Genomic DNA, 12912 nt, shown 5'->3' with positions numbered 1-12912 from the left:
TGAAACGCGCGGTAGAATAGATGGCCAGGCGCGATTTAGCCACTGATCTTCTACATAACTTTAGCATTATAGGCTCATCAGTAGTCCGAGCACTACGTGGCCGTGCTCACTAAGTAGTTAAATATAATTATAGATATAATAATTATTATAACACTTTTGTGCCCCCCAATGTCCTCTCCCTGAAATAATAAGATGAGACAAAATATAATCGATATCGCGATTCCACGCAACTCCGAGTCCGAGTCCGAGAGTAACATGTTCTCTGTAGTTGCATTGGTCGCTACTATGTTATATGTACTACTATGATACAGGCCCGTAGCCAGGGGAGGTTCGGGGGGTTCGAACGAACACCCCCCCCCCGAGCCTCCCCCCCAAGCAAAATTTTTTTTTTTGTTGTTGAAAATTTGCAAGAATATTACCTCAGGTCGCTCTTTTTAGTGTAATAATTGCAAAATCTCCATCGTGCGGGAGGGTGAACGGTGAACACCCCCCTCCCCACACCCTCCCCCGCTCGGGTCGCTTGGCTCCCCGCCTGGTCGCTTTGGCTCCCTCGCAGGGGCGTGTACGGGGTGTCCGGAGTCCGGACCCCCCTGCTCGTGCAGAGAAAACGCATCTAGGGGGTGAATTTTAACCATTTTCTGGGAGGGCCCCCACACCCCCCCTTCGCGGTGCTCGCACACTTTGGGTTACGGTTAGACCCCCCCCCCCCCCTGGTACAAATCCTGTACACGCCCCTGCCGACAAATTGCCAACATTGAAAAACGAACGCCCCCCCCCCAATATAAAGCTGGCTACGGGCCTGATGATATACGTAGTCTACGTAGTTAGCTGTTCTAAATCAGCTGCGTGTCACACTCGTCACACGTCGGCTTAGCTCGGTTCGCACCTGGCACCTTCGGTTCGGATAGTCTCTTGTCCAACATGGCGGCGCCCGTGTAATTGTGTATTTCTTTGGCAGCTACTTAGGCTAGCTTAGCAAATATGTTGTTATTTATTTATTATCTTTATGCGGATTACGGGACAATCCCGAATAGTATTTTATAACATTGAGTTTATACGTTTTACACACAAGATTGACATATATCAATTTGCATCACGGTTTAACCGAAACTGGAAAGTGACTGAGACAGGTCACAGAGTGAGAGTAAATGTGAATGTAAGTAGGCCTAGGCCAGGGCTCAAGCGGTCGTTGTCGTATCAGGTACTAGAGATATGTACCCGAGGTACATATATGTATACACAAAGTGTACCAGACTTGTACTACAGAAGTGTACCCTAACCCTAACCCTAGCCCTAACCTTAACCCTAACCCTAAACTGTAAACATACCCTCATATAGAAATATAAACATAATACTAAACAACCTAAAAGTAAAACTACCTCGGGTACATATCTGTAGTACCTGATACGACAACGACCCCATCTGCGTAAGTAGGTATGTTACTAGACCGCAAATGCAGACGTTATAACTCTGCTTTGCTAATCTGAGGGTGCGGGTTTATCCCCATTACTAGGGTCTGCGTCGGCTCGGACTAGTACGTTACTAGCGCTCAAAGACATAGGGTCTATGTCTCCCCAGGGTACTGCTGGAACGTACCCTGGTAACTATTTGATATGGTTAAGGTTAGGGAGTAGGTGTAGGCGACTCCCTAGACTCGTTAGTGGAGTAGGCGAGGTACGGTCCGGCATATTAATATTATTAGATAGTACCAGGGTACATTCCGGCAGTACCCTGGTGGACATAGACCCTCTCAGCGTTACTAGCTCTAGTAACTACAGTTGCCGCTGGGCTATAGGACCAGCCATTACGATGCTTGGGGCCAACTTACTCCAGCCAGTCAGCGGGAACTATGTATTTCCGCACGTGGAGGGGTAGGCGGGTTGTGTTGGTTGTGGACAAAAACATTGTTGTTGTCAAGTAACAAATTAATAATAGTAATTTGTTCATCTTTTATGACAAAACTAATATTACAACCTTATTTGATCGCTTAATTTGTTACTTGACAACAACAATGTTTTTGTCCACAACCAACCCAATTCGCCCACCCCTCCACGTGCGGAAATACATAGTTCCCGCTCACTGGCGCTGCTGGCCTGCTGCAGCGCTGCCAAAAATGGCCGTTTGAAGTTCACAAATCGAATGTTTGTTCACCAGAAATACCGCAAGTAGACCATTTCAACGATAGTTAGAGGTTAAATTTTAGTAGTTGATATAACTTAAGGCATATTCACTTCGGATAAGAGGCATTAATTCCTACCACAGACGTTTTATAGTCGCGAATTAGCGCGACTAAGTTGGTCCCGCGCATCCCTAATGGCTGGTTCTATAGCCCAGCGGCAACTGTACGCGGGCTATAGTTACTAGAGCTAGAACGTTTCGGGTTAACTCTAGTAATTATAGCCCGCGTACAGTTACTAGAGCTAGTTACGGGTGAAATGTTCCACGTCTGTGAGTATTACGTGTATGTGTATTTACATTTACGTATGTCATGTGTACGTGTTTTAGTATTACGTGTACCGTAAACAGATGATACTCTCGGTGTATATAACTACGTATACATCATGTTTCATTGTTCAATCTTATTTTTCTCTAGATAATCCCCGCACTTCGATGAATCGAGTGTCTTGTGAAATACAAGAGAGGGAGCCAAGATACAAGATTGTGTATGTGACTTATGTACCGTTGAACTAGCTCCAAGAAACGGACTTGCTAGGGTTAGAGACAATCGGTCGCTCGTCGGGCTACCGTTGTACGTGTGGTGCCAGGTGTGCATCACTGGCGTGCGGTATACTATATACTATAGACGCATGTAAGTAATCTAAACAAACAAGTAGTATTAATATTAGATGTACATATATTTGGTGTACAACTTAAGTCAAATATGTAGGCACATGCCACTGGTTGGAATGTCGATATTGTTTTCATTGGTGCACTCAGATTTGGCTAATGTAGGACTAATCCTATTTGTAATGGGTATTTTTTCTCAAACAGTGTTTAAGCAAGCAGTGGGCTGTCAGTATACTGTTTTTCTATATAGTAGTAGTGGTAGTGGTAGTAGTAGTGTGTTCATCTACTTTGTAATGCAGTTTATATAACTCACTCATTGGTAACCTTGTTTCAGATCACACAACTATTCTCTTGAAGATAAAAAGTTCACAACTAGCCAGTAACACGAGCGACCATGGCACCTCAACATAAATCTTCAATCTGGTTCTATGCCACCTCTTGGCTAAGCTATTTCTTCTGGCACATGTTTAAATGGCTCCTAAGGAGAATTACTGGAAAATGTGAATTACAGCGAATTTGTTACAACCATCGGGAAGGAGCACCCAGAACTATGAGAATTGGTATGATCTCTACCAAGCTTGCAAAGAAGTAATAGGTTGCTTGTTATCAGGGAATTTATGGCAGTGTTAACCAGACATTTGAAGTTACATCTGCATTAATAGTTTGAAATCTGAGTATAGCATGTGCACACGGTTAAACCAGATATATATTTTCAATTGATAAAAAAACAGTTTTAGTCAAATATTATGATTTCCCTTACATCTACTATATCCATAATTCTTTACTTTCAAAATCGTTGATGTTTAATAAGAAAAGTGAACGTTTGATAACCGAAATATGTTGGATTATGTATTATATATACCTGTCAAATTATAGACTACTGTTTTTCTCTAATCAATTCAGAAAAATCACTGAGATGTTCCAAAAGTACATTACTACAAAATGTGCTGTCGAGAGAGCAACATGGCAGTGTGCAGGAGTGTGTTTCACAGGTGATGAAGCTAAAAGTCATCAATCAAGAAGCACATCCAATGTGGGTATACTCACACTATTTAATTGTTAATCAATATTAGCCTGCAATATTTTTTCCCCTCAGCATGCAGTCAGTGCAATATTGGTCATTTCTCAGCTACTACTTCTTTAATGAAACACCATGTTTAGCAACAACTCGTGAATGATTACTGTTTTCCTAGATTTGCTCTAAGATTTGGGCAATGCCTTGAGCAGATCTGGTCTTACCAAGCACTGGTGAAGGAGGTGGAGATGACCCGGCTACTGCGGTACGATTCCCTTAATGAAACTCATGAAACACTTCTGATGGAGGTTTGTATAATGTACCTGCAGTATGTCCATATTCAGCTAAAATATATGCACTATAATATACATGCTCAATTCTCATAATAATTTATGATCTAATATATATTTGAGTTCGTATATATGTATGTATGTATGTATGTATCTTCCCTATAGGCGGCCAAACCGCCCAAGCGATCTGGATGCAATTTTCACAGGGCCATCTCTTATACCCGGGGAGTGTTCCTAGCTGACAAAAACCTGCCAAACCGTCAAACTCACCGAAAAATCCGTGAAAAACCCCTCAATTCGTGAATCTTCACACAATGTCAGCACTGACTGTACAGTGCTGCCACAGAGAAAAATCGATCACTCATTCCATCAGCTGCTGGTATTGTGAAACCGAAACCAAGCACCGAGCTAAAACAGAGCACAGCCAGTTCAGAGGTTACGACTGCATTGTTTATCAACAGGCTTTGAAATGAGAAGCGCCACCCATTCGTACATGCTCAGGGCCCTAGCTAGGATTTTTTTTTCTGTAGCCAAGCAATTAGCCAGAATTAATTTTCATTAGCCAATTTGGATTCCTGTTAGCCACATCTGTAGCCTAACATTTTATAAACACAAAAAGGCGATAAATAATTTTTCTTTTCTTTATTTTTTCACAAACTTTTATATGCATGAAGTACAAAACTACACTTATTTAATGCAAACAAACTATTATTCACCACCTGTCTATGACTGAGACACTAACACTATGATTCACCACCATGACTCTGACTGACTGACAGAGACATTCTAATTGTCAATTCTTTTTTGGCACACCACTGGACATAGCACTTTTCAAAGTCAAACATCTCTTCTTCTGGGCCTTCAATTTTGATGGTTAGAATGTCACAAACACTTTCTGTTTTCAGGTGATTTCTCAGAGCTGTTTTAACCAAATTGTGTCTGCTAAAACCCCTCTCCACATCAACTGTTGTGGATGGTAGGGTCACAAACAGCTACTTTTTACAGTACCTGATGCACAATTCGCACGCACGCGCACGCACGTACGCACGCACGCACGCGCACGCACGTACGCACGCGCGCGCGCAGTACAGTATAGACAGTACTATACACACAGTATAGGCATTTACGCTCATAGGGTCTATGTCCCCCAGGGTACTGCCGGAACGTACCGTGGGTACGGTCCGGTATACCAGAACATACCCTGGTCACTATCTGGCTGATATGGTTAGGGTTAGGGTTAGGGTTTGGGTTAGGGAGTAGGCGTAGGCGACTCCCTAGACTCGTTAGTGGAGTAGGCGAGGTACGGTCCGGCATATAATATAGTACCAGGGTACGTTCCGGTATACCGGACCGTACCCAGGGTACGTTCCGGCAGTACCCCAGGGGACATAGACCCTCTCAGCGTTATTTACAGTAATACTAATAGTTTACAGAAGAGTTTTCACAGCACATGCATATACTCTACTACTTTTGTAACTTCGGGATGCTATTGAACCAGAAAAATTAGCTGCTCATCAAAGCTGACTATATTCCCCAGTTAGTACTTATCAGTTTTACTACTTTTTACAGTACCTTACACACAATACACACACAACCACACACCTACACGCACGCGCACGCACGCGCGCACGCACACACACGTGCACGCACAGGCGTAGTAAAAATCATTTGACTTTTGCCAGCGCCGTTGCCGTGCCGTGTGTGGAGACATGCCTTTTTTAAACCCCAGAGTTTCTTCTGAGGGAAAATTAGACAACGGTGGTAATGCCCAGTTTGGGGAAAAACGCACATGATAGATTCAAAGGCGTGCAGTAGGCACGAATGTGGATTCTGCAGGCAGACGCAGAGGGAGAGAGGTAGAGGGGGTTCTGGGGGTCTCCCCCAGCTAAATTTAAAACATTTGAATGTCTTAGACTGCATTTGATGCACCCCAAAAATAAAATTTCACACTTTAGTTTAAATCTTACTCTGTTAGCAGACCTACTAAGTCTCACGCTGCGCATTTCGCGGGAGACTCACGCATCTGGACCCATTCTCCCGCGCTCCCGCATGCCCTACGCATTCTCACGCATTCACGCCAAAGGAAAAAAAAACAAAAAAAGCAGCCCGCGACACCCCTGTTACCCACGTCCGTGGCTGTGCACATCATGGCTCGTCACTCGTGCTTGCTAGCTGGGCGGCATTGATTGAAGTTCGGGGGGGGGGGCGAATGCACTGATTGTTTCAGTCGTGTGGGTGTGGTTATTGCTGTATATGTATGGGTGGGCACTGCGCTGGTATGAGGGAGCGACAGCAAAACTTTCCCGGAATCGAGGAAAAAGCTGCAATCGGAAATGACACAGGAATGTGCCGGCACACAAAAAGAAACGTTGCTGTTTCGACGATCAAATAGAATCGATGTTTGCTGGGTCATGTTTATTATGGGAAAATTACGTTCGTCACTTTTTTCGCCAAATAAGACTTTCAATCGCCAGATTACTAATTTGTTCGCCATTGGCGAATTGGCGAGTGGGTAGCGAGGGCCCTGCATGCTGTTACGTGCCGTACGTGCCATACGTGCATGCCGTACGTGGGGAGCTCAACAGTTCAAGACGCCAGGAATCTTTACATATTTCCACCAGAGAATAACACGAAAAACATTGTTTATCAAGAGGTTTTCAAATGAAAAGTCCAACCCATTCGTACATGCTGTTATAATAACTTTTTGTCATTTACACCATATTACTATTATGTTCCAGGGGTTCTAAGTTGGGTTGTGCTGTCATATAAAGGTCATACGTAACAGTTTTTCCCATGCTTATTATCTTACTAGACTGATTTCTAAATATTCATATTGTGTGCAATGTTATTGTCGATTTTTACCCAATGTTCTTATTGTGTCCCATTATTAGTAGTATGAATTAGTAGCACGATTTTACCCAGCGCAGCGGGTACCCGCAGCTAGTATTCAATAATTGTTTAATCAGTTTGCAATTTATCAATAATAAATGTAATGCAATATGGTGACTTGAATGAAAAATTTATGGATTGATTCACAGCTAATGCACATTTGCTTGCTGTTGCAGCTGTGGTGTAAGCTAGTACCTGAAAGACAACTACCTAGCAGGATTACCAAGGAATGGTCATATATTGGGTTTCAAGGAGATGACCCAGCAACAGACTTTCGAGGCATGGGCATGCTGGGTCTTCATAATTTGCTGTAAGCTGGTTGCATCTACTTTAGGTCATTTTTGATAATAAATGTATTTCTCTTTTGGTAGGAGGTATATGTTTAAATAACTAGGTAGTGTATCTATCTATAATACTCATCCGTGCATACGTCAATTTTAAAGACATGTACATAGTAAAGCTATTTGTGATGTTTTTTCTCATTGACTATAGTTTTGCCGAACTGGCCGACTGCTTATTTCAAAGGAAATTCCATTACAGAATAGATCGAACATCAACTTAAAAATCATATATTGCAGGTTCTTTGCATCACAGTATAGAAATGCTGCACGTCACGTTCTCCAGCGGTCACATCACCCCAAGTTTCGGTGAGTATAACCATATACATGTATACACATATATATAGTAGTAACTGACACTTCACTCACTTTAGTATGTTTACAATTCAGTCCTTGTGTTTTGGAAAATGCAGGCGAGTGAAAAATCACACACCTTGGCTTGCCGAGGTGTGTGATTTGCATTCTCGTGCCCGCAGGGGAAAAATTTTTAATCTAGACTTCATGAACTGCCATTTCCAGCATTTTGGGATAAAAATTAGCTCTGCATTTGTACTCTTAATTTTCATATTTTTTAGGTGATCATCATGTTAGATTTCATCTAACAAAATATCAGTTCTTGAACATGTGGATAACTTGAATTACACATTTAGCATGTTTAGTCAAAAAGGAACAACACTCAATTTTTCAGCGTTTATTTGCGACTGTTGTAACGGCCAACCAACAATTACTTCCCGAATGACGACTTTTAGCGTATGGCTCGCGTATGATAGGCCGGATTTGGTTTTGGTTTTGGGTGGGTTCGGGTGCAAAGCAGTCCACGCAGGCAGTAGGCTTTGTGAGTTACGACGTTCGAGAGGTGTGTATACGGTTCAGTGTGTAACGGAAGAATACCAGAGTCAACGATACGTCAAGCTTTCGTCTATGGTCATTGGCAAAGTTCGTCGGCGATAAATAAATGATGAGCGGATGAATTGATGTTAAAGACTGCTGTTGGTATAAGCGTTACAACTGTCGTTATAAACATACATGTGAACCAACTTCCGGTAATGTTCGTGATGTTTACAACCGTTTGCGTTTATCTTCGAGTTTATAAGTTGAATTAATGAAAAATAAAACACGAAGCGAGGTGTGCGTTTTGATAATGCTTAGATGCGCGTTTTTTCGCACTTCTCCGGATCAATCGAGGCGCGCGATGGCGCGCGAGCGCGATCGCGCACCTTAAAACACAAGGACTGCAATTGCATTTGTGTGAACGTGTGTGCCTCTGTATGCATGCCCATAACATGTTATATATATATATATATATATATATAACACATACCAATAGCAGCCGGCATAATTAATGGATTTTTTTGTAAATATTTACAAATAAATTCTAATAGATGTGCACATTTCTACAGATATTCTCTCGCAATAGTGGGAATCAATATAACAAGTATGGCCTATCACTTGTTGTGCTGCGGTGCACTTAAAAATCATATGTACAACACTGTGATTGGAGCTCCGTCACTTCTACACTTTCATCTGACATACAGTAAGTGGTACACTTACCATTGCGTAGCCATTGTTTGAGGCCAAATAGTCAAGATTCGAGCTGGATTAATGTTTAGCTGAACAAATTGTAGACCAGACGTATCAGAATTTATAAACTGTGCTGTTGAAGCAAGTATTAATGCTCTTTTGTGTATATGTCGTTATCTAAATCGCTGCGAACGTTGCTCCATTACTATTTGCTGTGGCTTGTTTATTATAGCACACCTCGTAGTGTTTTAATTGGTCGTAACTTGGACACTGACTACCTTCCAGGTTACTTGCTGTACGAATTCGACAAGTTCTGGTTTGCCGAGGAACCGGCAGACATCATGGAGTTCAGCCGGGTGCGCGAGAAATTCCTCAGTCAAGTCTCAGAGTACTTACAGAGCGAATATGCAAGGCTGAAACTTGACATTAGTGATGAGAACATGCTTGCGCCCGATCAGGGTTAGGATCTTGTAAAGCCTATTGCCTTAATTAGTTGCCATTGTTTCTGTTCTTGTTCCCATTATAATCCTTGTCATTATTTTGTACAGCGTTGTCCTTGCTAGAGTATTTATTACCATGAATGTGTTCATTTGTGAACACACAATTTCACATGTAGCCTGTAACATCGGTGCCTCGTATGGAACTGTCAAATGCGTCATCAAATGAGTGATGTAGCCCATAGTTGGAATGTTATTGCAGCGTTAATTAAATGTTAAGTAATTTATTTGCAAATAAGTCATGCATTACGATGCAACAATGATCTCTTATGTCTTAAAAATCCTTGATCTTTTATTATGTCATTAAATTGTAAACTTCATATAAAACTGTGTTATGAAGTGTAGTTTAGTTACCCAGCTAAACTAGGTAATTATATTTGAGCCATTTCATTCATAAACTTATTTTAACATAATCGTGAATTATGTCAGGTCAGGATTAAAGCAGCTATAGCCAAGAATGTTCACTTTTATTTTTCTGCATTTGATTTATTAAGGAACAGCATGTTACCATTAAGAAAAAAATGTATAAATATGTTGGTGTCAGTGATGACATCAGATCACACATGTTCACCCCACACTTCCTCAGACAAGCCAATGTGTTCCCTAGCAACTGCTGCACAATAGCGCACAAGCAACCCCATGCTTCACAGAATGGAGCATCCTTTTTCTTCCCCGCCCTCTGCCTGAACTACAATCTGACGTGTGTGGGAACATGCTGTCATGTTTACCGGTGTCATTTCTTTATGAAAAAGGATTACAGTATTATGTTATATAGATGATTAGGAGCGTTTGATTTTATTCACTCCTGAAATAATTACACCTTGCTCATTGGAAATATCTGGTTGTACTGCTTTATCTACTATAAACTCAGAAAAGATATGTTTATTCATTTTTGCAATGAATGGTTGCACTCATGTTAAAAATAATTTGCAGGATACAGATTACAGTATGCTATTGAAGTGTGTGGCCGTTTTTTTGGAACGAGTTGTGATACACATTATGTGATTGTAGTCAATTTGTATGTACTTCTTAATTATATTTAATGTTTACATTCTTTTTCACAATGGTGGCTAATTCTTCATAATGTATATATGTATGTGTGTATGTATGTACTATATATATATATATATATAACACATATATCACAATATCTATTCACGCTATTAAGCATCTGCATGTGGTGTTTACTTGATAACAGATATTACTCGGACACCATAACTTTGATGCATTTAGATGAATTCTGTAATGTGAAAAAGAGCTTGCCTTCCTAAAAAATCCAAATCAGTTTGTTTCGATTTTTTGTTAAGATTTCATGCAGCTGAACTTCTGTCCATGTATGAAAGTGATGACACCAGAGTAACAAGTAGACACCAATGTGAACAGTTATTGAAGCAACGCAGTGCATAGTAAATACTGTGTAATTTGTTAATTAATTGCTTGTTTATGTGGTATGTGCTATCATCCCATAGTACTCGTGGCAAGGCCATTAAGATATATATATATATTCAATAAATGTATATCACAAACCCATATTATTCATGTCTAGCAAATAAACCAAAGTTAAAAATAATACACAAATAATACACTAAATCTGTGATGACTGTTAATTTATTACTTTATATGACCTATATTGTTTTTTTTTACTTGTTAATATTTATAACAAGGTGTGCATGTTAAAGCATGTTTAGTAACAATTTTTAAAAACAGACATACCTAGATACACATTTAGTGTTCATACTACGATCAAATGCTAGCTGTAACTTATCACAGACTAAACCAATATCATAACAGCTTCAGTGTGAATATATAGCAATATATCTATCACAGCTCATCAGTGTTACATACATTTATTAGAACAATGCACGATATGTAGAAAATCCAAATAAATATGTACATACTGCTGAACATAACTGAAAGGTACACTGAACATAATTAATTTGCAAGCAACTGCTTGCATGAACAACTCAACATTAATTTATAGCTGCATGCCTGCCAATCTGAATATTTTAGCCATTGTGTATATTGTGGAACATTTTTTTGGGTACCTAATTCTTGCCATCAAATGCAATTATGACACTGTTATTTCTCTTCTCTTTGTAAACAATGTAATGTTATGAATTACTATAAAATACAGTTCTTTACCTCAACAATATTTAAATACAAACATGCTTGGTACACGTTGCAATGAACTCTGGAAGGCAAGGCACAGTAAGACCATGATACACAACTTGGCACCATAAAAACTGGCACCTAGAGTTCTTTCTCTTTTAGTTGCCACGCACCTATCAAATATCGAAAACGTATCAGAAGGAGATCCCTACCCATTTGTAACCAACTCCACACTGGCACCATCTTGGAACCTGCAGGACAACATGCACGAGTGCACTTCATTAATATCATCAACCCTATATGTAGTCGTAAATTGATTAAAATAATATTGCATGGTTGTTGGTGATAAATTTTTTACATAAACACTATAGCAAGATTTCAAACTAATAATAATGAGTTTATATATATATATATATATATATATATATATATATATATATATATATATATATATATATATATAGATATATTTATTTATTTATTTATTCATTTATTTATTTACTTATACAGTAAAACTCGCGTAAGTCGACATCGTCTATAAGTCGTCAATTCGCGTAAGTCGACATGGAATTCAAAGTCGCGATTCGCTCTCATAGTAAATCCATTGGAATAGCCCCACCTAAGTCGAAATTTATAAGCCGTCATTATGTACAAGTTGACGCCCTCAGACAGGTCCCGTGTAATACAAACAACAGTAATTTCCCATCTGTAAGTCAACATCAGAAATGCCGATTGCGCAGTGTACGGTCTAGGGAATACACGAGCTGGCTGTCGCAGACGGATTGTTTGAATCGCATTTGTTCGCTTGGACGCATTGTATCTTTTCTCCAGCTCGCAGCTCTCACACCCCCAGATTCCCCACTGTATACAGTTATTATATAGTGTATATAGTGTATGCAGCCCAATGCAGGGTGCGAAATTAACGCGAGTCCGGATCGAGTCAAATACTCCCTGATTTACTGTCGGACTCCCTGATTTGACATATGCAGGAGTCCGTGCGACTCCCTGAAAATTAATTCTGCTATACAGTACTAACTATAGTTCGTTCCAAAGCACGGCCTTGCGGAATTACCGTATTTTTTTCAGCAAGTGTTCCAAGAAAATTTGCCAGACGTGCACGACAAATGTGCTGCTACACAAGGCAGCTAATACAGTGTATACACACATTACATACATTGTATAAGTTGATGTTAGGTTGTCATTTTCGCAAGTCGACACAAATATGCTGGTCCCAAAAGCGTCGACTTATGCGAGTTTTACTGTATATATTTTAATATTTAGGAATCATATTAACCATCAATTTCCTTCCAGTTTATGGCTACCTCACCAATTGGAATACCCAATGTCTGTGCTATGTACAGCAGCTCCACATCAAAAGCCCTGAATGCAGAAAAATCAGTCGCAGTTTATTCAATCGGGGTCATCCCTATAGACCGAAGGTCCGATAGACCGAAGGTCCGATAGAC

The 12912-nt window shown here is 40.3% G+C and overlaps 2 protein-coding genes across 3 annotated transcripts in view; one reads left to right on the top strand and one right to left on the bottom strand.

Annotated features, from left to right (window-relative positions):
* Nucleotides 1–931: 931 nt before the first annotated feature.
* LOC106805249 (ELMO domain-containing protein 2-like) lies at nt 932–10927 on the top strand. 2 transcript variants are annotated; one of them, XR_001393409.1, is made up of 10 exons: nt 932–1156; nt 2594–2809; nt 3122–3347; nt 3691–3820; nt 3981–4110; nt 7158–7291; nt 7560–7628; nt 8720–8853; nt 9126–10625; nt 10705–10927. XR_001393409.1 is itself a non-coding variant. In XM_014806781.1 (9 exons), exons 3-9 carry the CDS (start codon nt 3182–3184, stop codon nt 9302–9304), a joined length of 942 nt encoding a protein of 313 aa, XP_014662267.1. In that variant the 5' UTR covers nt 932–1156; nt 2594–2809; nt 3122–3181; the 3' UTR covers nt 9305–10927. The 2 variants fall into 2 exon arrangements, 1 of the variants encoding a protein (XP_014662267.1); XM_014806781.1 differs by having other exon boundaries at nt 9126–10927.
* Nucleotides 10928–10929: 2 nt separating this feature from the next.
* The window catches only part of LOC106805094 (dolichyl-phosphate beta-glucosyltransferase-like), a 14259-nt gene continuing 12276 nt past the window's right edge, over nt 10930–12912 (bottom strand). The window contains exons 9-10 of the mRNA XM_014806575.1: nt 12741–12826; nt 10930–11697 (exon numbers count right to left, since the gene is read on the bottom strand). Coding sequence (XP_014662061.1) covers nt 11588–11697; nt 12741–12826 — 196 coding nt within the window. The 3' untranslated portion in view covers nt 10930–11587. The remainder of the gene's footprint in view (nt 11698–12740; nt 12827–12912) is intronic.

The sequence above is a fragment of the Priapulus caudatus genome, unplaced genomic scaffold (assembly GCF_000485595.1).
Source record: "Priapulus caudatus unplaced genomic scaffold, Priapulus_caudatus-5.0.1 Scaffold6, whole genome shotgun sequence".
NCBI lineage: Eukaryota > Metazoa > Priapulida > Priapulimorpha > Priapulimorphida > Priapulidae > Priapulus > Priapulus caudatus.
The sequence above is the reverse complement of the archived record's forward strand: the minus strand, read 5'-3'. Positions and strand labels throughout refer to the sequence as shown.